The sequence below is a fragment of the Eubalaena glacialis genome, chromosome 8 (genome assembly GCF_028564815.1).
Source record: "Eubalaena glacialis isolate mEubGla1 chromosome 8, mEubGla1.1.hap2.+ XY, whole genome shotgun sequence".
Lineage (NCBI taxonomy): Eukaryota > Metazoa > Chordata > Mammalia > Artiodactyla > Balaenidae > Eubalaena > Eubalaena glacialis.
Window position 1 is genome coordinate 123,478,934 of NC_083723.1, and position 27,204 is coordinate 123,506,137.

The 27,204-nt window shown below is 53.6% G+C and overlaps 1 protein-coding gene across 1 annotated transcript in view; it reads right to left on the bottom strand.

Moving 5' to 3' along the window:
• The window catches only part of SMARCD3 (SWI/SNF related, matrix associated, actin dependent regulator of chromatin, subfamily d, member 3), a 32,813-nt gene extending 11,817 nt beyond the window's left edge, over window positions 1–20,996 (bottom strand). Inside the window, exons 1-2 of the mRNA XM_061198952.1 lie at window positions 20,907–20,996; window positions 19,065–19,205 (exon numbers count right to left, since the gene is read on the bottom strand). Coding sequence (XP_061054935.1) covers window positions 19,065–19,103 — 39 coding nt within the window. The 5' untranslated portion in view covers window positions 19,104–19,205; window positions 20,907–20,996. The remainder of the gene's footprint in view (window positions 1–19,064; window positions 19,206–20,906) is intronic.
• Window positions 20,997–27,204: the final 6,208 nt, after the last annotated feature.

The following is a 27,204-nucleotide window of genomic DNA, read 5'->3' on the forward strand; positions in this document are numbered from 1 at the left end:
ACCTTGGAGGTTCTGGGGGACAGGGGCAGGGGCAGACACCTCTAGGGTTTATGTAAAGCTCCGAGGTCTCAACTCTTGGAGAGGCCTTTTGGGAAAAGAAGACAGCAGAGGAGGTGGATCGGCACAGTGGGAACGCCAAGCGTTTGTGAGGGGGCTGGTCTTGGTGGTGGAGGAGATTGCAGGAGGTGGTTAGGCCAACGGATCTGGTGCCACCGAGGTGAGTATCACTCAGGTCCATAGATAACAGCCTCCTGGGCCACCCCAGGATGAGGGCCTCGCCCTGCAGCCCCCTCTCTGGGAGACATCCTTACGCATACACAGGCAACAAATATATAGAGCATACCTGCCCCCAGACACACACCAATGCAAACACCAGAGGAACAAGGAGACACATGGATTTGCACACACAGGCACAACGTGATCACCAATGCAGCCCGCTCACAAGGCCTCAGCCAGCAGACACGTGTGCATGCTGCTTTTACAGGGGCGACCCTAGGTGTGCGGACACCGGGGAGCCTTCAGACCAGAAAGCAGAGGTGCCAGTGAGGGTGTCCCGGGCCAGGACTCCCACCTCACAAAGGCCAGGCTCCCCAACGGCTCAGCCCCAGAAGGGCGCTCAGCAGTGCCACGCCGCCCACCGGCTCCTGCGTCCTGCCGGGTGGGAAGGAGGCCCGGGGGAAGCCCCGATTCCAACGGGCAGGGGCCCTTCCTGCCGGCTCAACCCGGCCCTTAGGCTCGGCCGACCGGCCCAGGCCGCGCTCCGGGCAGGCCGCACGCGTGTCCGGGCGGAGGGCGGCCGCCCGGAGCCGGAGTCCCCCCTGCCGTCCCCCCATCTCTCCTTCCCTCGCCGAAGCACCACCAGCACCAAATGGCAAAGCGCCGCTCCCCGCGCAGGGAGAGAAGCGCCGCGGCCGGCGGGACGGGCTCGGCGGCCCCCCCACGACGCCCGATCGGGCGGCGGCCGGGCGCTGGGGGGCTCGTCCGGGACCGCGGCCGCCCTCCCTCGCCCTCACCCGCCCGGTAACCGGGCAGCGGCGGGAGCCGGGCCGGAGCCGGCCCGGGCATGCGCACTGCGGCCTCCCTCCCGGTGAAGGTCAGCCCAGGGCCTAGCTGCAGGACTCAAAGGCGGCGGGGGGCGGGGGGGGGAGGCGGAGGAGGGAGGAGGGATGCAGCGGAGAGACTTAACTCCTTCCCCGCAGGAGGATGGCCACCAAGGCTGGGGCCGGAGCCCGGAGTCCCACCCTCCCGCCTTCTGCGGAGGTCCCGCGGCGGGCACACAGCTCAGGGGGAGGGGGGAGGAGGGAAGGAGGGGGAAGCGGGGCGGGGGGCGGGGGGCGGGGGGTGGGGGGGTGGGAGAATGGAAAGAAGGAGGCTAGAAGAGGAGGGAAGCCGGGAAGGGGAGAGGGAGGAAGGCGAGGGAGGAACAAAGGAAACCAGACTGAAGGGAGAGACCTCTTTCCGCTGCCTATATCCCCAGCAATGAAGCTTTCCTTAGTGGCATGAAATTACCGTCACAGACTGGGGCGTGTGTGTGTGTGTGTGTGTGTGTGTGTGTGTGTGTGTGTGTGTGAGAGAGAGAGAGAGAGAGAGAGAATGAAGTGAGACCACCTGGAGCTTTCAGGCTGAGGACCCCTGATTTCTGTGTCTGGTCCATCCCTAAACCCAGCCAGCCCACACTTTCTCCTCTGGTCACTAAACCCCAGGGCATGCCAGGAGGCCCAGAGGCAGCTCTGATCCAGCCTACCTGCCTGGTCCAAGTCCCAGGCCCCCAGAGAACCTTGGCTAGACCTTAGAGCCAGGCCCAGCCCCCAGGGCTGGGTGAAGAGGAGTCTGCACCTCAGGCCCACCTCCAGCGAGGGGCTTCCTCCAGCCAGCAGACAGGACATCCGCAGACATGACCGCGGCGTTGTGGCGCAGTCCTGCCCCTCCTCCTGGCTACCCCCACTGCTCTTCTCAGGCCAGAGCAGCGCTGGTCACCTCCCTCCTTGTGTGAGAATGTTTCTGTGCCCAGGACATCCTCTGCTACTATCAAGGGGGCTGTCTGTCTCTGTGTCACTTCATCTTTCTGTGTCAGTTTTGCAAACACAAACAAGAGAGACAAATACGATAGAAAGAAGCCAAAAAAAAAAAAAGAAAAAGTAGGATGCCAAAACCATCGTGTGACCTTGGGCAAGTCACTGTACCTCCCTTTCCCTCAGGGAGTGAAGCGCTGGGCCTCTGGGGCCCAGAGGGAAGGCCCATTTTGGATTCACAACCGTTTTCTCTCACTCCCCGCAGGGCCACCATTAATCAGGTGGTCCCATGTAGCAAAAAACGAGCCACACTGGCCTGGACCCCCTTCTGGTGAGGATGGGGTCGGTCTGTGGGGTGGTGTTTATATGGAATACTGATGGGTGCTATAACTGCCCCAGCTGGCTGCCACAGCCTAGGGGGTGGAACACAGGGTGGGGCTCTGCCTGGAGGGGGACGGCAGGCAGGTAGGTGTCCCACAGAACTATCCTTGCTCCCCACCCATCTTCCTCAGGACCAACACTGGCCTGTCTGGCTAGATTCGGGGCAAAAGCAAGAGGGATCCGAGGCCTCAGAATCCTCAGGACTCCAAGCAGAGGCGAGCCTCTTCCTCTCTTCTGGGAACATAGGTACCTGCCTCGCTCCACTGGCCTGGGGAGACCCACCCATCCCCATACACCCCCTGTGGGGCTGCAGCCATCACTCCTTGCTTGTGCCCCGGGGCTCCCAGACCCCAGCCATCCTCTTTCTTGGCAGACAGGAGCCCCATCCCAGGGCTTCTGATTCCTCTCCTCTTTCTCCCACAGCTCAGTGCTCCCTGCTGACCAGGATAACCTCCTGGTGGTCAGCATCCCAGTCTTCCCCCCCAGGAAGCTTCTGAGGCCTCTGCTACTGCTCTGACCAGGTGGCCAGAGGGATTTCTGGGAACCAGTGCATTCTGAGGTCTGGGATGTCAGCTGAGTGAAGAAAACTGAATACACAAAGAAGATTCATATATACACTACCAAATGTAAAATAGCTAGCTAGTGGGAAGCAGCCACATAGCACAGGGAGATGAGCTCCTGCTTTGTGACCACCTAGAGGGGTGGGTTAGGGAGGGGATATGGGGATATATGTATATGTATAACTGATTCACTTTGTTATACAGCAGAAACTAACACAACAAGGTACAGCAATTATACTCCAATAAAGATGTTAAAAACAAAAAAGATTCATCTATATTGCCTTAAAGATTTTCTGGGGGGAATTAAGCCAAGTGGAAGTGGGCAGTGGAACATACAGATGAAACATCTACGGAAGCCACACGCGGGCCTGGTCTCCCAATGTCTTCAACTACATTAGGAGGCAAGGGCGAGCCCTGCTCACAGGGTCTGAATCTGAAAGGGCACTTTCTACTCTGCCCCCTCCCCTCCTGACACAACGCTGCCTCTCTGCCCTGGTGGCCCTTGGGGGCGCCCGCCTTCCTGTCACCATGCCCTTGTTCCCACTGCATCAGGCGCCATGGAGAGCCCCAGACTCCCCTCAACTCCTGCACCCCCGGCTCCACAGGGCTCTGTGCGCCCCTCTTCCGCTGCCATCTCCCACCGAGCCCTTCCCTGTGCGGTCTGTCGGAAGGAGAATCTCCAATACACTCGCTACTTCTGTGAACATCCCTTTTGCCTTCTTGTGACGGAAGCTGGGCTCCCCGCTGAGTAACCCCCCCAAACCCTCCATGTGGGGGGCAGTGGTCTTCCCAGAGTCCCCACTGCCACTGGCCTCGAGGTGGGGTAGGGACCCTCCTTGCCCCTCACTGCTGCTTCCAGACCCCTGGCTTTGCATCTTACCCCCACGTACGGCGCCTTCTTTTCTGGAGCCTTCTAGCTCCTGGCTCACAGTCACTCCTCTGTCACCCCTGACCTCTTCCTGCTGCTCTCCTGGACCCTCATGGACAGCCCTTCCCATACCCCAAGGCTCTGGGTTCCTTGGCCGCCTCTCCTCCAGCGACCCTCCACCCTCCCTCAGTCACTCACGCCAGCGTCACCTCTTGGACCCTGCCATTCCAGCACCTGCAGCCCCCCCCATCTCAGTCCTAAGCTCCCCACTCTCGGACCACCATCTCCTTTTTGTCCAGCCCCCTGACCCCCAAAGCCTGTGACGCCACTGGAACCGCTGGTCTGTTTCTTTGACCTGCACCCCTCATCACAACACCGCCCTGACATATATATATATACTCTTTTTCATTTTTAGTTATGGTAAAACATACATAACGTAAAATTTACCATTTTAACCTCCTTTGCGTATACTCTTGACTCTCTTACTTAAGAGTTAAACTCGGCTTCACCAACTCCTCCCCTGCACCCCAGGACCTGAACATGGCTGGAGAGATACACCACCACCCTAACCTGGTCTCACTGTCATTCCCAGAGCTTGGACTTCAACTGGCCTCATCCTGCCCTGCCATCCCCCTCTTTCCCTAGACCATTCAGGTCCTTTCCCGCTCCCACTCCCCTATGTGAGTTTTCCACATCTTCTCCCTCCTCCAACCTCCAACTCCTCCTCCCCTGCTCCTCACTCCCATCTGATGCCCTTGCTTCCCACTTCCCTGAGAAAACAGAAGCTTCTGAAGAACTTCCAGAGGTTCCCACCACCTCCTCCCACCTCCTGGCAACTCTCTCGCCTGGTCCCTACAGCTGAGTTATCTGTGCTCCAATCTAAAGCCGGCCGTCCCCTTGCCTATGAACTCCTGTCCCCTCCAGCACACGCGAGGGCATCGCTCCAGCAATTCTCCCCCGCACCATCACACCATCAGCTTAGCTCTCTCTCGTGCACGGCTCCCATCAGCATGCTAAAGCACTGTCACCTTCCCTGAGAAACACTCACATAACCTGCTTATCCCATTGGTTACTGCCCAGTTGCAATGAAATTTCTCAAAAGAGTTGTCTACGTTTGCTGTCTCGGCTCTCCTCGAATTCCAGTCCCTCCAGGAGCACATCTCACGGCTCCACTGAAAACGCTCCCGTCCGGCCGCCGCCGATGACCGCACGTCGCCAAGTGCAACCGTCAGTCCTCGGGCATCACCTTGCGTCTCCAGCCTCAGCATCCCACACAGTTGATCACTCTCTCCTCTTTTAAATACTCTCTTCCCTTCGCTCATAAGACACTGCCCTCTCCTGGCTTTCCTCCCGCCTCCCTGGCTGCTCCTTCTCCATCTCCTTGGCTGTCCGGCCCTCTTTCCCTCTCAGGGTCGGGTGCCCCAGGGCCAGTCCTTGGTCCTCTTCACTGTTCTACAATCATTCTTTGGAGATTTCATCCATCCCCCAATCTCAGAGTTTTAAATGCCTTCTATATGTTGACAACTCCCATTTTCCTCCAGCCCATTTTCTCTCCCAATCCTTGGACTCATGTATCCAGTTGTCTGCTCACATACTGTCGATTCCACCTGGACCTTGAATAGATATGCCCACGATGAAACTCCCGCTCTGCCACCTCAAACTTGCCTCACTACCCACGGACCTCACTCTCCTTCCAGCTGCTCGGGCCCGTGACCTTGGCACCATCCTGGAATCCTGCCTTTTTCTCACATCCCACATCCAATCAGAAAGCAAGTCCTGTTGGCTCTGGATCCAGAATCCAACCCCTTCTCACTTCTCCACTGCTACCACCCTGGTCCAATCCATCCATAATGAACAGCTTGCTTCCAACCTGGCCCCCAACCCTCTATTCTCAACACGCAACCAGAACGGTCCTTTAGGAAGGGGAGTCAGATGGCGTCACTTCTGCTTGAAACCCTCCCAAGGCACCCCCCCATCTCATTGCCAGTGACGGTCAGGTCGTGCAGGTCCCCGACCCAGTCCCATGCCACTCTCTGCTCCCTCTGTGTCCTCACCTCCCGCATCTCCGTCACTCTTCTCTCTGCTCCAGCCTCTGGCCTCCTCGTGGTTCTTCAGAAACTCCAGGCACTCGGCAGCCTTTAGGGCTTGGAGCCTGCTGTTCCCTCTGCCAGGAATGCTCTTCCTCCAGCTAACACTGTCGCCTCCCTGAAGTCTTTGTTCCAATGTCCCCTTCTCAGTGGGGCACTCTCTGTCCACCCTATTACAAGTCACCACCTGCCCCTCCCCTGCCAGCTCTTTCTCCCTTTCATTCTGCTGGGTTTCCTCCCCGTCCTGCACACCTTCCTCCATCCTTTATAACCTACTTACTTATTACGTTGAGCGTTTCACTTCTCTCTCCCCCGTTAGAATGCAAGCGCCCCAAGGGCAGGGATCTTTATGCCTTGTTCATGGATAAATCCCAAGGAGAGACCCCAATATCTCAAAGGTGTGGGGAAAGAGAACCCACCCCAAGTCTACTCAGGATGGCCAGCGTGCTTCCAGACGCTGGGTGATGTTACAACCCGGGCTCGTGTTTCGTAGGATTAATAATACCATCTCAGATGTGGGAGTCCGCTGTTGAACAAGCACTTTCACACACACCAACCTGTCTAACTGACAGAGACCCTACCGGGTGGGGGCTGGGATCCCCCTTCTAAAGATAAGCAAGAGGAGGCTCTAAGGAGCTGTGTGACCTGCCAGAAGTCGCTGTGCTGTTACAGGCTGGGGCTGGGACTGCAGAACGGGTCTCCCAACCTCAAGGTCCCTGGCTTCTCTCCTTCATCTCAATCTGCCTCTCGGATGTCCCCTCACGGAGTGCCCGCCTGTTGGGGATAGACACACACACACACACACACACACGTGTGCCCCTCCACCTTCCCCAAACACCTGCTTTTTAAAGAAGGAAATCAAGATCCCCAGAGGCCTGCGCGTTTAAGCTGAATTACCCTCAATTATCTTTTAAAATACACTCCCAAAAATCTCAAGCAGATTGTTTCAAACACTGGGAATACAAATTCTAGAAAATTTGCCATCGAGGTGTCTCAAATAAATGTCAATGCGTTGGAGGAAGCTGCATTATTTCCTATGTAAGAATTACCTTTTAGCCAAAAAAATGAAACCCAGTTAAACGCTGAACAAGCCCCTGGCTCCTCGCTCCTGTGGGCGGATCAGCGGGCCGTTCACGGGCTTCTCCTGGCTGGACAGATGGACACACACGTGTGTGTCCGTGGAACTCCTGGGTAGGATCCATGCACATGGACTGCCACGTTGGCACGCCGCCCTGTCCTCCAGGAGCCACCCAAGGTACTTCCTTTGGGAACACGTGGTTACCTGCCCACAGGCCACGGGCAGCCCCAGTGCCACCTCGTCCTGCCTTCCTGGCACCACGCGATGCCCATAGGTCTGGAGAACTCAGAGGGTCCGCCCTGGCCTAAGAAGGGTAGGAGAAATGATCCAAGCAAAAGGCAAAAGTCTCCATCTATGCGCAGAGGGCCCCAGGCTTCTTGGGGAACCAGGCAAAAGTATGTGGGATTGAGAGGAGATGGTCTGTGAGGGCTGCCTGTGATCAAGGATTTCATGGTCAAAGCCCGGCTCGGCCCCTCCCATGTCCCCACACAGCACACCCTGGAAGTCTCTGGGGCTCCAACAGCTGTGGTGACAACCAAGAAGCCTCATGAAGACTCACCATGGAGCGGGAGGGGGAAGGAGACGGAGTGGGGTGGTCTCAGGGCCTGGACCTGCTTGGTGCACCACTCCTGGTTTCTGCAAACCTTTGTAACAAGGCCAGCGGGTGTCCCTCCGCCCGACCTGTATAATGAATCCCCTCCAGGTAGCCCATCCGCCTGCCCTGACCCCGGGCTCTTGCTCCCAGATCTGGGCACTTGCCTTGGCCATTGCAAGCCAGTCTGTCCTGGGCCAGGGCTGTGACAACGGGGCCTTACTGCCCTGCCCGTTGCTCCAGTTATTCTGGGGTCCTGTCCTCCCCCAGGCCCTGAACCCACTGCCCTCCCTGGGTGGGGTCTCTGTAGGCTCCATGGTGTGATGGCTCTGAGCTTGGACTCAAGAACAGGGCTTCTCAACCCCGGCACTGTTGACATTTTGGGACTGGATAATTCTTTTTTTTTTGGCTGTGCCGCGCGGCACATGGGATCTTAGTTCCCCGACCAGGGATCAATCCCAAGTCCCTGGCACTGGAAGCACGGAGTCTTAGCCACTGGACCACCAGGGAAGTCCCGTGGATAATTCTTTATTGTGGGAGCCGTCTCGTGTATCGAATGATGCTAGGAATATCTCTAGCCTCTATCCAGTAAATTCTACCAGCACGTTCCTCTCCCCATCTCCTGACATTGTCCTTTGTCCCTGGAGAGTGAAATTGCCCAGGGTTGAGAACCGCTGCTCTAGAGTCAGACAGTCTTGGGATGTCAGGCCTGGTGCAGCCTCTGAGTGATCATGACCTTGAACAAGTCACTGTCAGCCTCATTTTCCCTGTCTGCAAGACACAGAGCCCTTCACCTGACTCACAGGCGGATGTGAGGATTAAAGTGAGGTCGTATAAGGACTTCCCTGGCAGTCCAGTGGTTAAGACTCCGCGCTTCCACTGCAGAGGGCACGGGTTCGATCCCTGGTGGGGGAACTGAGATCCTGCATGCCACAAGGCGCGGCCAAAAAATAAAAAGAAGTCATATATGTGCAGACTTCAGCACAGCGTCTGGCACAGAGTAAACACTTAACGAATCGTCTGCTATTACTAGCTTCTGATGCTAAGCCTGCCAGACCCAGGGGCCTCGGCCGCCGCTGCCCTGCCTTACCTCTGGGTCCTGGTGGTCCTGCTGCCCACCAACCCCCAGCTAGGGGACTAGTGAATACAGGAGCCCTCAAAGCCCTTCACCTGCGGGCTGTCCCAAATGCCAGGGAGGGTACCCGTGAGGGGTTGGCCAGGTGATTATTCATAGTGGCCAATCATGGACGCTCAGGGAGCCAAAGGGGAGCCTGGGTTCTACCCAAACCACTGGAAGCTTCCTTGAGCAGAGAACGGCCATTAGTATCCAGCGTGGGTCTTACATGAGAAGCCGGTGTAGAAACTTGGTTAGGGGAGGGGCTGCAGGAAAGGAGGGGAGGGGGGACATCGAGAAGCCACCACGAGTAGTGAGTCAACTGGAGGGAAATCCAGGAAGAATTCATAAGGCCGCTCGCTGGGCCCAGGGAAGCCGAGGTTTGGGAGCTGCCGATGGAGGCATCTGAAGGAAAAGCAGGGCCTCCTCCCCGCCCCCGTCCCCTACTGCGTGGCCGTCTTGTACGAAGTGCCGCTGCTTCACACGGTGGACACAGTCACAGCCCTTGGGACTCTTGAGTCTGAGGACCGAATGGGGACTGACGGGGCTCAGGGCGTGGAGAGGGTGGGAGACTGAGCAGCTCACGTCAGCTCCTGCCCCGGGATGGCCACAGCTGCGGCCCGAGGAGGGATGAGTAGAGGGCCAGTGCCCCCCGCCAGAGCTCCGGGCTTCCTTATGGGAAAGCGAGGCCAACGCCCCCGACGGCTACCTCCTCCGAGGGGCTCTGGGTTGGTGGGGGGACCATGGCGGCGGTGGAGCAGCCAGCAGCTGCAGCCGTGCCCCAGGGTGACGGTGGGACCGGTGAGTTTCCGGGAGCTGCGCCCAAACCCTGGCAGAGGCGGCGGGGCGCCAGGGCTAAGCAGCAGCGGCAGAGCTGCCCGTGGTCGGCTGTGGGCCGGCCGCCGAGCCAGGGCGTACTGCCTGCCCGCGTATCTGCGGGAACAGAGGTGCTGGAGGCCTCCCTCCGGCTCCACGCGTTCCCACGTGCGGAAAGCTAGAGCCAGGTGTGGAGCCGGTGTCCCGGCAGCCAAAGGGCCCAAGGGAGTCTGCGGTGGCAGCAAGTCAAATTGTCCCTCGGGGGCCTTGGCTCTTCCTGTGGTGGGCGTGACCCGGGGTCACCTCCTGGAGGTTCCGGCCACCTAGAGCGCAGTCTTCTCCCTCATAAGACGTGACTCCAAATTCTGAAGGCAGCTCTCAAAGTCCCTCTGTCTTGGGAGAACGGTGTGTCCCCTCCAGCCCCCATCATCCCCAATTCATTTGTTGGAGTCCTAACCCCCAGTACTTCAGAATGCGATCTTATTTGGAGGGTCTTTAAGGAGGTAATCAAGTTAAAATGAGGTGGGTCCCTAGGGTGACCCCAATCCAATATGACTGGTGTCATAACACTGGGGAAGTTAGGACAGAGACAGACACACACGAAGGGAAGACAATGTGAGGAGGCACAGGCAGAAGACGGCCGTCTACAAGCCACGGAGGGAGGCCTGGAGCACAGCCTTCCCGCACAGCCCTCAGAGGAAGCCAACCCCGCCCACACCTCGACCTCCAGCTTCAGCCTCTGGAACTGCGAGAAAATACATTTCCACTGTTAAAGCCTCCCAGTCTGGCGCTTGGTTACAGCAGGTCTAGCAAACTAATCCTCCCCCAGCACTGCTCCTCACTATTCCTTGCTGGTCCATACCCCACCCGGCCCCTCCCTTCACATCCTCTGGTTTGCCTGAAGCCACAGAACGCAGGGAACTCAGAACAATGGACTTATATAAACAAGGTCCTACTGTATAGCACAGGGAACTATATTCAATATCCTGTGATAAGTCATAATGGAAAAGAATACGAAAAAGATGGGAATTCCCTGGCGGTCCAGTGGTTAGGACTCTGCACTTTCACTGCTGAGGGCCCAGGTTCAATCCCTGGTTGGGGAATTAAGATCCCACAAGCTGTGTGGTGTGGCCAAAAAAAAAAAAATGTATATATATATATATATATATATGAAAAAGAATGTGTATATATGTGTAACTGAATCACTTTGCTGGCCAGCAGAAATTAACACAACATTGTAAATCAACTACACGCCAATAAAACAAACAAACAAAATAACAATGCTCATGAGCACAACACAGGGCAGAATCTGGGGCCAGAAGACCTGAGTTTGAGTCTTTATTCCACCACCTATTGACAGGAGGACAAAAGTGCCAACCTCTCTGAGCCTCAATCTCTTCATCTCTAAAATGGGTATAGCATCATCGCACCTCTCTCACTGCGTTATTGTGAGTAGCGAAATAGAAACGAGAGGGCATATGTGAAAATTGTCTTTAAGTCATAGAGGACTGAATGAAGTCCTCACTGTTACTAATCTATTACTCTTTGGTAAGCACCCATCCCACTTTGGACTTGTACTGAACTTCCTGTCAATTAAAAACTTGATTCTCTTTCTACTTTGTGCCAAAACATGTCTCTCCATCCCATACTTGTAAAGTTGCCTTTTTGGACTCAAGAATATTCCTCTTGTAAGAATTAACCCATTATTCCAGCTTGAGAGCTTTTGGATCTCAATTCCCTTATCCAATATATTTACCATCCTTTCCAGCTGTGCATCATTCATAAATCCAGTGAGCGTGACCTTCTCTCTTCATCCAAGTCTTTACTGAACGTATTGAAAAAGGCACCAGGACAGAGCCCTCTCTCCAAATGTTCTACACCCTTTGGAATTAGTCTTCAATCGGCAGCAATTTTACTCAATCACAGTAATATCCAGTGATGTGCTGCAGTGTCATGGTGGTAGTTTAAAATCAGCTATGGTAGGAGTATTTATACCACAGACATTAGCAAATGATGCAAATCATATTTCATCTCCCCCTTCCCACCCTGTCAAGAGCCAGTTGTTAAGTATTTACCAGCACACCACTGCATTCAGGCCACTTGTGTGTGTCATACTCAAGACACTGGGAGAGACTTTGTCAAACGCCTCTAAATTAACACATATATCTTTATGAAGCTTAATAGCCTACAAAACAGTTCAATATTCATGATTTAATTTGGTTCTTTCAACATCCCAGGAAGTGAAAGGGCTGGATATTATTAGTATACCCATTTTAAAGATGAGGAACACAAAGTTAATGACTGACTCAGGGCCAGACAGCCAACTAGTGTCAAAGGGGCTCAAACTCCCATGTTCTGATCTCAAGGCCAGCGTTCTTTTCTGCTCACCCTCTGACAGCTCTCACGCTGGTTGTCAAAAGTACCCTGAATTCCCTCAGCAGCCACTGCTCTGGGTTCACAACATGGACAAGTTGAGAGGGAGAATCTCCAAAAGCCTTGGCCCTTCTCATTAGCAGCACATCCCTGAGGACTGATGAGTGATGCTTCTCTACTTCGGAGAGGGTCCTCAAGTGTTTGACAAGACTCTGCATTTCGTTTATAATTCATTGACAGCAGGAGGCCACCCAAAGTGACAGCAACTCTTCATGCAGTGTGTCTCAACTGGAGCCCACTGAGAAACACTGATTCGGGGTTCAGGGCCTGAAGGCTAGAAGAGATGACAGGTGACAGGTCATGGGGTAAGGAAAGCTCACGGTGGATGCTGCAAACTGGGAAAGCCAGACAGGTTTCGCTTAGCCCACAGTGCGTCTTAAACACTTTAAAAAATCTTTAAAATGGAAAGATTTCATATAAAAAGCCAGATTCCCAGAATCTCTTAAAACGCTGGAAATCTGGCAACACAGATGGAGTTGAGGGGCTGTTTCTGAAGGGGTGCGAGCTCTGCAATCCACCGCGCCCCCATTCCCTATTTTAGGGGTTGAATCTCTCACGCCCCTAGGGACCCAGCAATTAATGGGAAGAAATGGTGTGGGCCTCGTGCACAATGACAACTAGCCTTTGACCTGGGCCTCAGAGCTGGGGTGAACAGGGGATGCTGGCCCGTAGAGGGGCCTGGCTGCTTCTCCCTTTGAGGGCCGAGGTTTGGGTCATGGCACCTCAGAAGATGCGGTGGACAGACTGCAGCTGCGACTCTTCCCCGACCACTGGGAAGCTTCTTAACCTCTCTGCACCTTCGTTTCTCATCTTAAAAGTGGTGACAATAATAACATTTACCTCACAGTGTTGCGGTGAGGACAAATCAGTTAAACCATGTAAAAGTCTTAAAACCGCAATAAGCCCTCGGTCAACACTGGCTGCTACTATTCTGACCCCAGCCTGCGTCCCTTCCCTTCCCCTTCCTGAAGTCGCTGCTGTGGAGTCTTGGGTGCTGCGGAGGAAGTGAGGGCTGCTGGGGGGCAGTCTTGACAGATGGGGTGTCGACCACCCAGCGGGCATATTTTCGACAGGGTTTCTAAGACTGGATTTTCTCCTGAAGGAAGAGGTCTGGGTAAAATGGGGGAAGGGGTGGTAAAGTCGGGGCTCAGAGCGGAAACTGAGGCAAGAAAAAGCAAAAGCACGATGATGCTTCCCGCTGGTGGCGGAGGGGTGGAGTGGGATTTACAGACAGAGCTGGAGCTCAGCTTCCCCTCCCTCTACGCAGGCCCCGCCCCCACCAGCAGGACCCTCCCCCACTCCTGCAGCACCTCCCCCAAGCCCACCCACCTGGGCCCCTGCTGTTGATTCAGCTGCTGGGACCAGAAGGAATCTGTTCACAGCCCTGGAGAGACGGAGGACCACAGGGCTCTCTCCTGGGTTCCACTGGCTCACTTTTTTTTTTTTTTTTTTTTTCTCTCCAACTAAAAACGTCATTAAAGGCCAAGAAGGCAGGCCTCGCAAACACACCGATTGCATCAGGCTGGATAGCGAGCTGCTGTCTGGAAAGATGGCGAACGCTCACAGGGTAACTCTGCATCTGAGCTCTCAGAACCGGGATCAGAGACAACCTTCTCACTGGTGGGCGGAAAGCCCGGGGCTTCTCGCTGACTCTGGCCTTTACGAGGCAACGGTGTCAGTGAGGACAGCGGGCTGGGCTGGAAACCAGGGAGACACCGGTCGGTCACCAGAGCCAGTGCTCTGGGGTCTACAGCTGACACCTGGAGCCGGGACAGAGCCCAGCATCACATTTTAACCCAGCAGTGATGAGGGGCGCTCCCCGCATCCATGGCATGCGGGCCTTGTGCAGAGTGCTTGGTACTCAGCTTCCCCCGGAGTCTTTATAGGCAGGGGATTAAGTCCTGTCCTACAAGGAGACACTGAGACCCAGGGAGCTAAGTGTCTCTGCCCAAGTCTGCCTAGCAGGTAAAGGGCACAGCTCAGCCTCTAAGGAGGCCTGGGGGCTCTGAAGCCTGTCTAGACAGCCCCGCCCCAGTCCAGCTCTCCCAGTGGGCGCCAAGGTCTGAGCAGCCGGCACAGGCCCCCAGGTAAGGCACATCTGAAGACGCCAGAGCTGGATGTTCCCGAGAGCAGACGCAGGGCGTGTGGGAGACCTGCCTCCAAATGTCCGGAGGCGGGCAAATGTCGCGGAAGCAGAAAGGGGTTCATTCTCTGTAACTCCAAGGATGTCCGGAGGCGGGCAAATGTCACGGAAGCAGAAAGGGGTTCATTCTCTGTAACTCCAAGGGCAAGACCGAGGTCACAGGAAGGAAGAACCTCCCTCACCACAAGAACAACTGAAGAGGGGATGGACTTCCCTGATCATGGTGAACTGGTCCTATCGGAGAGGGACTGCCGGGGTGTGGGCCAAGAGCACCTGCACAGAGCAGCTCAGGTGTCAGCCGGTCAAGGCGGGCACGCAAGAATGGCCCACCCTTGGGTCGTCGGGGAGTAGAGAGGGCGGGGCCAACGGTACAGAGGGATCTCAGGCTCCTTTTAGCATCAGCTGTCAAGGCCACCTCCTCTCCCCCACTGCCTCATTCATCCGCTCGTTCATTCAAGAAACAGGGAGTTCCCTGGCAGTCCAGTGGTGAGGACTCTGCGCTTTCACTGCCGTGGCCCGGGTTCAACCCCTGGTTGAACCAAGGTTCCCCAAGCCGCACGGCCAAAAAAATACATATATATATTTTTCAGCACTGTGTTGAACAAGACAAATGCAGTCTGTGCCTTTAAGGAGCACGTCCATGAAATATTGAAATTTTTGGCACATGCTACAAGACAAAAGAAGGTGGAACTTTACACCTTGGAGTGGGAGAAAGTGTCCCTGGAAGAAGTGGTATTTAAGTCAAGACTTGAATGATGCACGTACTTAGGCAGGTGAAGGGAGCTGGAAGGGTGTTGCAGGCAAAGGGAACAGCATATGTGAAGCCCTCAAGGAAACGGAAGACGCAACGGATCAGGCCTGTGTTACAAGAAGCCCATTTGGCTACTCTGATGGGTTGGGGCTGGGGGGAGGGGGCCAGACCCTGTGCGGGGCACCAGTTGTCATCCAGGCGGAAGACAACAGAAGCATGCACTAGCGTGGTGACGTGGGGAATAAGAAGTGGATGGAAGTGAGATGTGTCTAGGAAATAAACTCAAATAAAACGATTGTCCCGATGGAGAGAGGAGGAAGGGGTAGGGTCAAAGGTCACTCCCAAGTCGGAACTTGAGCTTTGATGTCACTGTCCAGCAACGTGGATGGCCCCACCCCCACTGCAAAGGGGACCCTGCTCTCTTGTCATCATGTGTTCACAAGGAGGCTTCTAATCTATTCTTCAGGAGTCAAGACTCTGGAATAATCCTCTGCCACCTCGCCCCACCTCTCTTCCCTTTGGGAGGGGCTGTCTAATGAGGTGGTGAGGGTCTGACACCTTCTGGACAAGTTCCTCTCCTGGGTCAGGGGGGAGGTGAAGTCACGGCTGTCCCCCGTGGCCTGCCTTCCCCTTTAGAGGGGGTCTGCTGACAGGAGGCTGCCCATCTCCTCCTGTTAACCTGCGCCATGTAAGCAAACCCAAGGTTAGGGTGTCAGGTCCACCTTCTACATCTGGGCTTCAGGTTCAGGCTTCTTTCTTCAGTCCAGCTTTCCCTGCCATAAAGTTGATAAAGCCCTGCCATCTGTGTCTAGTTCTCAGTGGGTTCAGGACCTGGGGGTAAGGTGTGTGACTGGTCCCTCCCTGTACCCAAGCTCACCTGTTGGGCACACATGCTGATCAAGGCCTTTATTTTCCTATGAGGAGAGTCCCCTTAGCCCAAGAATGTATTGATAACTCTGTACTTGATTCCCAATTTTAAATAAACTTGCCTGCTGCCTGATATTCATTGGAAACTTTGTTGTAAATATTAACAGGCAATGCATTCTTCTAGCTGTTCTAAATTTTATCTTTGGATCGAGCACGGTCAGCAGTATTTGCACAGCCGTGTGATGTTCTGTCAGCCCTGGGCTTAGCCCGAGGAAGCTGCTGTGGAATTGTTGAGGATATTGCTTAACTTGTCACACAGAATCCCCCGCATGTCATCACACAGGTGACACTTCTTGGGGTCTCAGGGCCAGAAATCACAGTCTTTTGGGGCAAATGGTTTGACTTTTGTCCTACAGGCAGTGTAACCCCTCATGTGTCCCCGCTGTGAGAGGGGGCTCCAGGCCTCATGGTTTGCGTGTTGTCCGCTAACCTCCTCCTTGGCTACAACATCCTTTCCCTACCCTGCGTTCCTCTGTCCTGATTTCCTCACTATGTGTGCCTTTGCAAACTATCTCAAGCTCCTTTGGAATGAGGCGAGTACATCTTCCCGCATCTTTTCTCCCCCGCCCCCCTCACAGCATACTGTTCCTCACTCCAAGCCCCAGAATGTTCTTCAGTCTGGAAAGAAGGTTGACATGGGAGATGATCCAAGTTTGTAAATTCCAGTAAAGGCATGAGTGGCCACATGCTCATGAGACAGTTTCTCAAATTTCCTGGAAGTGAGTTTGGGGCACAGAGAAATGGGTTTCACAGCTTAGGAAGCAAATCAAGAGGTGGGCCAGGCTGAGGTGTGCTACGGGGGCCCAAATACGCCCCCGTAGGGTCCCTACGAGTTACCGAGGGTCTGCATATCCCAAAGAGCCACAGCCCCACCCCCAAAGTCTCCCTCAGCTGAATGCCCCCCAGAAGCAGGCTGGACCAGTGATTCAAGAGGGCTCAGAATCCAGCCAAAGAGGAGAGCCATTTGCTCGTCCTGCATGTCTGCGGCTCTGCGTCCTCCGGTGACACCTCCCCCTGGTGCCACCTCAGCTCATTACCTCTGCCACTTAACGCTCACTAACAACGAGCTCTCACTCGCAATCACACCGCAGGCACTTGGGGCGAAGACAGCCTCCAGCTGCTGCACGCCTGGCCCATGCCGCCCGCCCATGCTGTCTAGACGCTAGCACGGGGCCTGTCAGCATCCAAATGACAGCACGTGCCCAAGCCACCGGGCGTCAAAGTCGGCTCCCCGCCTGCGACTGCATGCACGGAATGAAGGCCAATTTTACGTCAACGTGACTCCAAAATAAAATGCCAGAAACTTCCCCCAGCACCTCGCCCCTCACCACCTTCATCACATGGGGAGGTCGGGGCTCCCGACTCCCCAGGAATCCTAGACTGAACCTCGTGATTGGGGCCACTCGGGGACCAGGTGTCACTACGATGTACTCACTGCTCCCAGAGCCTCCCAACCCCCCAGTCTTCTCAAGCCTCCCCTCCTCCACCGCCCATACCTTCAGGTAGATCATCCCCCTTGGGCAAGGACGGAAACAGCCCAGGGCACCCACCTACTGCTGCTGGGGAGCCCCTGAGGACTTACCTCAGTGCACCCCAAATCAGCTGCAATTACAAGGATTCACTACGTAAGGGCCTGGCTCTGCTGTACCTCCCAGGGACCTGAGTTGCCTCCCCATCAGCCAGCCCCCCCATTCGACCTGGCCTCCACCTTCAGACACCCCAGAAATTTAGGGCTGCCTGGGAAGAATGTATTTAGTATACTAGCTCACACCTTTTCTCTAGGAGTCTGCATTTAAAAACCAACCCCACAAGCTAAGGAACACTTTTGCACTTAACCTAGGGCAGTGGTTAGGTTGTGGGCCAGTGGGTCGGACCTTTGTCTGGGGGCCTTGATGAACTGCACGTGTTTCCGTGGTGACCAGCACCCGGTGACAGTCTCTCTGCATCCAGGGCTGCTCCAGCTCTGGGCCAGCCAGGCTCCCCCTGCAGCCAGTGCCCTGCACCATTCCGCCCTGGGCCAACCAACCAGAGGGGTGCGGGGTAGAGAGGGAGCGGGGCTGCCCTGGCCTTCAGAGCGGCCCAGGCAGGAAAGCAAGTTCCTCTGCCCCTTCTCAGGGAGGAGAAGCTGAGAAAAGCACTCTCATTCGGCCCACCCCCTGCCCCCGAGTCACCAGCCTACCCCACCTTCCTGTTCTCTGAAAGCCAACTTCAAATTGCCCCTACGAAGGGCTTTCCTGACGTCTCCCGTGTCAGAGCCTGGAGGCCTGAGTCATCCACTCTGGCACTTCCTGTGGGATGGCCAAGTCTGCTCCCCATCCTGGACTGCCAGCCTGAGGGCAGGGACTGGGTCCCTCACACCTCCAGGGCCCTGAGAGCATCCCATCTGTTGCCAGGTGACTCCCACCGGTGAGGTGGCCAAAGTGACGGGTGGGGCTGGACAGGCAGAGCTCAGACCAGGCTGCAGGCTTCAGACCCACAGCTCCAACCCCTCCCTCCCCACAGATGGATGGGGCTCTGGGGCAGGCTGCCTTTCCACGTGGGGCCTCAGCACTTCCTTCTGGACCAGGGGCACCCAACGTGGGACTAGCTAGGCTGTCCTCCTCTCACACTGCCGGGAGGAGGCTCAGGAGGGTCCAGCTGACGTGCAATGGGCCTGAGTGTGCCTCTGAGCCAGTGCAGGGCTGGCTGCCCCAGACGCCCTGAAACAGGATGCCACCACCACCCCTCCTGACCCAAACAAAGCCCTGCCTGCAGCCTGGAAGGCTTTCAGGTGTTCGCCATACATGTTTGGGGGTAGGTTTCTAGAGCCCAAGTTGTGCCAGGGCTCAGCAGGTTCCTGTTCCTCCCGACTGGCAGAAAGCATGTGTGCACACGTGTGTGGGGGGTGTTGGGCACATGGGTGCACTCACACACACGTGAGGGCAAGGAGGCGTGTCTCGGGGTCTGGGGGTGGGGAGGAAGTGGAACAAGCCAGAGCACTAGACCATTTTCACATGAACCAAAACCTTGGCTTCAGGCTCACTCGCCCCTGTCTGCAATGGCTCTGAGAGGCAGGGCCAGGGACAGCGGGAGGTAAGGGGACACTGAGCAAGAGGGAGGGCAACGGTGGCGGTAGCTGGCAGCAGGGTCTGGGCAGAGGCTCCAGCTGTCACAGGGGATGAGAAGAGGCACTGCCATGGGTCCAGATGGGGGCAGAAGTGCCAAGAGGGGGCCATGGAGTGTGACCAGAGGCTGAGAGCCACCAGCTCTCAGTGGAGCCCCAGGGCTCCTGCTCCTGGGCTGGTGGGGGAAACAGCGCCTACCTGTACCACGGCGGGTGGGTGCTGAAGGCCTGGAGTCATAGGTGGCTGGGTCCTGCAGTGGGGGAGTCATCCAGTGCCCCCTCGGTGCCCGGGCCCAGAGCCTACCGTGCCTGCAGCACCAAGGGCCATTCTGAGGAGGATCTGAAAGGAGAGGGCAGTGGGAGGGGCGGGCCAGACCCCAAGCCCCAGAGGCAGACTCACAATGGGCCTGAGGATGCTGAGGGGCCCGCTGCGTGGACCCACTCCCTGGCACGGTCTGAGGAAGGCAGGAGGTGTGCAGGAAGGGACGAGGGGGCAGGCGAGGGCCAGCCCGGCTGGGTGGCACGAGGAGGAGTGTGGGGTGGGAGCAGTGTGAGTGCAGGAAGCCATCAGAGGCGGGTCCTGCAGGACAGAGTTAGATGGACGAGAGCAGAGGATCCAGGCAGAGCCCAGGCCCTGGCAGGGCAGGCAAATTTGGGGGACTTGGCAATAGGCGGAGGAGGATCATCAGCCAGGTTGGGACCTGGATGACTTCTGGAGCTCAGGGACATCCCAAGGGAATCTAGGGTGGCCGGCAGGTAGAGCTGACCTGCTCTGTACTCTGTTCAGCTCACATGGAACCCTCCCTGTGTGCACAGCCTGGTTTCACCCCCATGTAAGAGCAGGACGGCTGTGGGCTGGGGTCAGAGCCCAACTTGTGAGCTGGGGTCCCTGGGCAGATGGTGGGGAGTCGGGGATGGGGGGGCAGCGCAGTACCTACAGGGGGCGGGGCTTGAGAGCAGTTCAGGGTCACGTGTAGGTGGTGTTGGCCAGAGGGCGACTCTGAGAAGGTGAGGAGGAAGGGGAGGCAAGGAGAGGAAGATGCCAGCAGGGGAGATGTTACCAGCCCAGGACTGGGAGGAGGTGCCCTGCAGGAAGGTGGGAGACAGAGGGACAATCTGAAGGGAGCGAGGTGTCCAGGCAAGAGGATGCCAAGTGGAGACAGGGCAGGTGCCAGGTGGTGGGGAGGAGGGGAGGGGAAGGAGGAGAGGTGCCAGAAAGGGGGGAGGAGGGGAGGTGCCAGGCAGGGGGGAGGAGAGGAGGTGCCAGGCAGGGGGGAGGTGCCAGACACAAGGGAGGAAGGGAGGTGCCAGGCAGGGGGGAGGAGGGGAAGTGCCAGGCAGGGGGAGAAGGGGAGGTGCCAGGCAGGGGGTGGAGAGGAGGGAGAGGATGCCAGTCAGAAGCAGGATGGGAAAGTGCTAGGCGGGGAGGAGCAGGTACAAGGCAGCTGGGGAGGAGGGAAGGTACCAGGCAGGAGGGTGCCAGGCGAAGGGAAAGAGGGGAAATGCAGGGAAGGGAGAAGGGGAAGGTACCAGGTAGGGGAAGGAGGGAAAGATGCCAGGCAGGGGTGAGGAAGGGGGAGAATCAGAGAGGAGGCGGGATGGGAGTTTGCCAGTCATGGAAGAGGTGCAAGAAAAGGAGTGGGGGGAGGTGCCAGGCAGGGGGAGGGAGAGAGTCAGTAGTGGGGGGGGAGAGATCAGGAAAGGAGGAGGGGAAGAAGAAGCCAGGCAGGGAGAAGGGGGTGCCAGGTAAGGGGAAGGTGCCAGGTAAGAGGAAGGTGCCAGGAAGGGAAAAGAAGGGAGGTGCCAGGCAAGGGGAGGAGGGGGTAGATGCCAGACGGGGTGGGGGGAGGGATGCCAGGCAGACGGGAGGAGAGGAGATACCAGGCAGGGGCGAGGAGGGATGCCAGGCAAGGGAAGGAGGGGTGATGCCAACAGAAGCAAGATGGGTACTGCCAAGCAGGGAAGGCCGAGGTGCCGGCGCAGCGCGGCGGCGCGGCGTTTCCTCCAAGGGCCTGGGGACCGCGCGGCGCGGGTCGCTCACCTGCTCCCCCGGGACCCTGGCCCGGCGCGCGGCTGCTCGCTCCCAGCTCGGCGCTCGGCTCGGCCCCGGCGCCTGCGCCGCTGCAGCCCTGAGCGGGGGAGGCGCAGGGAGCGTCTGCAAAGAGCGAGGAGCTTAATAATGAGTTAGGGATCAGAGCAGGCAGCGTCGCCGCATCCATCCGAATATGTGATCGCCAGGCTAGGAGCACCGCGGCGCGCCCTTGCCGGGCCCATTGTGATCTGCAGTCTGTGCACAGATGTGCCTTCGGTCTGTAGATGCACCTACGCGCCCGTGGATTCACACAGACCGTCAGAGCGTCTGATGTGACCGCAGGCGTTACCTACTCTAGGACCATACACACACACACACACACACACACACACACACACACACACACACACACGCTGTGGGGTGGGGAGGGGGCTTCGGTTCCACTCCAGGTTCAGGAACAGGCTCTGACCCATGCCCCCCACCCCATTATGCACTTGACACTCATGGTCTAATCTGGGTTCCTCCCAGCTTTACTCCTGTCTCTGCAGGGACTCTGTCGGCCAAGAGAAGCCCTTTCTGGACGTCCAGCTAGATAGGCCGCTCTGGTCACCCCACGGGCTCGCTGTCTGTGAATCTGAGTACTCTGATTACCTCATATGAATGAAATCATACAGTATTTGCCCTTATGTGACTGGCTGATTTCACTTACTATAAAGTCCTCAAGGTTCATCCATGCTGTAGCATGTGTCAGAATTCCTTTCCTTCTAAGGCTGAATACGATTCTGTTGTCTGCAACAGAGAAAGACAAACATCATATGATAATCACTTATATGTGGAATCTAAAAAAATGATACAAATGAACTTATTTACAAAACAGAAATAGACTCACAGACATAGAAAACAAACATGGTTACCAAAGGGGAGGAGGGGGAGGGATAAATTAGGAGTTTGGGATTAACACATACACGCAACTATATACAAAATTCAATCATTTGTGAGTGAGACCTGGGGTTGTTCACTGTACTACTGCTTGAATAGCAAGAATTTGGAAACATCTGAAGGTTCATCAACAGGTGACATAGTAAACAAATCACGTGACTGGTGTAAACAGGTGACAAGATAAATACACCACTCAATGAATCTATCAAAGAGTAGGGCGGGAATTCCCTGGCGGTCCAGTGGTTAGGATTCAGTGCTTTCATTGCTGAAGGGCCCGGGTTCGATCTCTGGTGGGGGAACTAAGATCCTACAGGCTGTGCAGTGTGGACAAAAATGAAAGACAAAACAAAACAAAGCAAAAAAAAAAAAACAGTAGGGAAACCCTCTATGTACTGATAGAGAAGGATAGAGAAGAATCTCAAAGATGACACAAGAGAATAAAAAGAAAATGTGCAGAACATTGTGTAAAGCATGCTGGTGTGTGTGTAAGTGCACGAACACACACACACACACACACAGGCCTCTGGACAGATACAGGAGAAACTGGTCACAGCGGCTGCCTCTGGTGAGGGGCTGGAGGACAGGGGTGGAGGGACATTTACTTTCCACTGTGTTTTCTTTTGTAGCTTTTGAATTTAGAATATTTTACCCATTCAAAAAATATGTAAAAGTTTACAAAAATCATTTATATCATCTTTTAGACTTTCAATATTTTCTGAGCACCCACTATGTAAAACCAGAGCACAAACCCATGAACCCATACGGGACCCTTTGTCTGTTCATCTCCCTCAGGCATTCTGCGCTTCCTCCTGGAGCTGGTATTACTGTGGGCCCGGCCCTGTACTAGGCTCTGTGGGGCAGGGATATGAGACGCCTCTGGACCAGGTTGGGGATTAATACAGGTAAATAGCTCACTACACCAGGTAGAAGGAAGGAGTCCAGTCACAGAGGCCAGCCCCAATGCTGGGGGGGGGGTACGGCAAGTAGAATGGAGGGTGCCAGGGACTGTGGGGAAGCAGGAATGGGGAGTTAGTGTTAATGGGGACAGAATTTGTGTTGCTAGATGAAAACAGTTCTGTGGATGGATGGTGGTGATTAACAATGTGAACGTAGTTAATGCCACAGAACTGTACACTTAAAAATGGTTAAGATGGTAAATTTTCTTTTATTTGTATTTTTCCACAATTAAAAAAAAATTTCTAATGCTACTAGAAAGTAAGAAAGATGTGGGATTTCCCTGGTGGTCCAGTGGTTAAGACTCCACGCTTCCACTGCAGAGGGGCACGGGTTCAAGCCCTGGTCAGGGAACTAAGATCCCACATGCCGCGTGCCCCACCCCCCCACCCCCCGCCAAAAAAAAGTAAGAAAGACGTGTTTCCTCACCCTCACCACGTGTCCAGCACTATATCAGGTGTTTGTTCTTCCCAACAGCCCTGCAGGACAGACATTATTATTTGCATTTACAGAAGATAAAACACGAAGTTCTGGGAGGTCAAGTGACACGTCCGAGGCCATGTAACTCGCATGTGGCAGAGCTGGGGTTCAAATCCACGTCCGTTGGGCTTCTTCCCATGCCCCCGGCAGGCAACTCTGGGGAAGAGGGTGGGGGGTACGTTCATGGAACAGGCAGCCTTGGTGCTGAGTCTTTTTTTTTTTTTAACATCTTTATTGGAGTATAATTGTTTTACAATGTTGTGTTAGTTTCTGCTGTATAACAAAGTGAGTCAGCTATACGTATACATATATTCCCATATCCCCTCCCTCTTGCGTCTCCCTCCCACCCTCCCTATCTCACCCCTCTAGGTGGTCACAAAGCAGCAAGCTGATCTCCCTGTGCTATGCAGCTGCTTCCCACTAGCTATCTATTTTACATTTGGTAGTGTATATATGTCCATGCTGCTCTCTCACTTCGTCCCAGCTTACCCTCCCCACCCCGCCGTGTCCTCAAGTTCATTCTCTACATCTGCATCTTTATTTGCAGCCATAAAAAGAAACGAAATTGAGTTATTTGTAGTGAGGTGGATGGACCTAGAGTCTGTCATACAGAGTGAAGTAAGTCAGAAAGAGAAAAACAAATACCGTATGCTAACACATATATATGGAATCTAAAAAAAAATGGTTCTGATGGTGCTGAGTCTTGAGGAGTCGAGCGCCAGCCCGGTGAACTGAAGGAGCAGGTGAAGGAGCCTGCCCGGTGCGGGGGTCCGGGGTGTTTGCCCAGGAGTTTGTGCTTTGTCCCGGGCTGGTGGGCACCAGCAAGGGGCTGCTGTACCTTCTGGAGTTCTGGGCTTTCCTTGGGGTTTTCAGGACTCATCAGCCCCCTCCCCTGCTTCATTGATCCCCAAACATACCCACAGATCAGGACATGGAAGGTACAAAGATTCCAGAAACTGCTCTGAGAGTTAATCAGATTTTTTCTGATTTAGTGCTTTTCTTTTCTTAAAGAGTCCTCCCTCAATTGTATAAACTTCAGGCCCCACAAACACCTGGACGTGGTCCTGACTGAACCCATAGAGTGAACTGTGAGTGCTCTTCTTCTCCTGGGCAACTTTTGTTTTCTCTGGAGTTCATAATTAGCTTAAAAAATACTTTATTTTTTAGAGCAATTTTAGATTCACAGCAAAATGGGGTAGAAAGTACAGAGGGTTCCCATATACCCCTGAGCCCCCCGACCCCAACACACGGCCTCCCCCATCATCAACATCCCCCAGCAGAGGGGTACACTTGTAGCTATTGATGAACATACACTGACACATCACAATCACCCAAAGTCCATAGTTTACATGAGGGTTCACTCTTGGTGTTGTACATTCTCTGGGTTTGGATAAATGTATAAGGACATGTATCCAGCATTATAGTATCATCCAGAGTAGTTTCACTGCCTAAAATCCTCCGTGCTGTCTATTCATCTTTCCCTCTCCTAACCCCTGGCAACCACTGATCTTTAACTGTTTCCATAGCTTTGCCTTTTTCAGAAGGTCACATAGTTAGAATCATACAGGATGTAGCTTTTTCAGATTTGCTTCTTTCACTTCAAAATATGCATTTAAGGCTCTTCCTTTTATGTCTCCTTGTGGCTTGATAGCTCATTTCTTTTTAGAATAATATTCCATTGTGTGGATGCACCACAATAATAATTACCTTTTTTAAAAAAATGCTTGTTTGTTTGTTTGTTTGCTTAGTTTTCTATGTACTTATCAAATCAACCCCAAAGCTCTGCAGACTATCTAGACCTCTTCTCAGGGCATTCAGGCTCTATAGGCTCTTCTGGAGCCTTCTGACCTGTTCCACCCGGACTGGCTGCCCACAGCTGTCATCCTGGAATCTCCCTTCACCTTAATCTTGGGAATTCTCTTCACAGCTCTACTGTTCTTTCATTCATTCGACGAGTTGGTGTTGAGAGCTTACTGTATGCCTGGTGTTGTTTTGGGAACTAGGATACAGCAATGAATAAAATGAACCAAAAAGTTTCTTCCCACTCGGAACTTGACTTCAAATGGGAAAGACAGACAACAAGTAAGAAAAATATGTGAGATGTTCATTCCAGGCATGCAAGGCTGCTTCAGTATTAAAAAATCTATCAATGTTGGGACTTCCCTGGTGGTCCAGTGGGTAAGAAGACTCTGCCCTCCCAATGCAGGGGGCCCGGGTTCAATCCCTGGTCAGGGAACTAGATCCCGCATGCATGCTGCAACTAAGAGTTCGCATGCCGCAACTAAGAAGTCCGCATGCTGCAACAAAGATCCCACGTGTCACAACTAAGACCCGGAGCAGCCAAAATAAATAAATATTTTTAAAAAAATCTATCAATGTAACCTACCATATTAACAGGCTAAAGAAGTAAAATCAAATGATCACATCAATCAATGCAGAGAAAGCATTTGACAAAATTCAACACCCATTCATGATAAAAACTCTCAGAAAAACTGGAATAGAGGGAACTTCCTCAACTTGATAAAGGGCATCTACAGAACACCTTGAGCTAACACTACACTTAACTGTGAAAAACTGAATGCTTTTCCCCTAAGATCCAGAACAAGGCAAAAATGTCCACTCTCGTTACTCTTATTCAACACATTGCTGGAAGTTCTAGCCAGAGCAACAAGGCAAAAAAAGGAAAGAAAAGACATAGAAATCATAAAGAAGAAATAAAAGTATCCCTATTTGAAGATGACATGACTGTCTACACAGAGAATCCCAATAAATCTTTAAAAAAAGCCCACAAACAAACAAACCTCCTAGAACTAATAAGTGAGTTCTGCAAGGCCACAGATTATAAAAGGACACAAAAATCAATAGCATTTCTATGTACTAGCAATGACCATGTGGACACTGAAATTAAAAAAACAATACCATTTACAATTACTCAAAAGATGGAAATATTTAGTGTAAATATAACACGTGCAGGATTTATATGCTGAAACTACCCAGTGATGATGAAAGAAATCAAAGAAAACCGAAATAAATGGAGAGACATAGCATGTTGATGGTTTGGAAGATTCGACCTAGTAAAGACATCAATTCTTTCAAAATTGATATTCAGGTTAACTCAATTCCTATCAAAATCCCAGCAAGAGTTTTTGTAGATAAAGATTATTTTAAAATTTATATAAAAAGGCAAAGGAACTAGAGTACCTAACACATTTTTGAAAAAGAAGAATAAAGTGGAAGAATCACTCTCCCCCATGTTGAGGCTTATTCTATAGCTACAGTAATCAAGACAATGTGATATTGGCAGAGGGATAGATACGTAGATCAATAGAACAGAACAGAGAAACCAGAAATAAACTCACACAAATATGCTCAACTGATTTTTGACAGAAGTGCAAAAGCAATTCAATGGAGAAAAGATAACCTTTCACCAAATGGTGCGGGAACAACTGGACATCCAAAGACACAAAAATGAACTCCACTTAACTCTCACACCTTATACAACATTAACTCAAAATGGGTCACAGATTTAAATGCAAAAGATAAAACTACAAAACTCTTAGAAAAAATATCAGAGAAAATCTTTGGGATCTAGGGCAAGGTGAAGAGTTCTTTGACTTGACACCAAATGCACCATCCATAAAAGGAAAAACTGATAAATATTTTTAAAAATTTCTCTTGAACGACTCTGCTAAGAAGATGACAATAAAAGCTAAAGGATAGGAGAAAATATGTATAAAACACATATCAGACAAATGACTAGTATTTAGACTATACAAAGAATGCTTAAAACTCAGAGGTAAAAAAACCCCAGACAATCCAATCAGAAAATGAACAAAAGACATAAACAGACATCCACCAAAGAGGACATAAGGGTGGTAAATAAGCCCATGGAAGGCTGTTCACTACCTCTAACCATTAGACTACACAACTATCA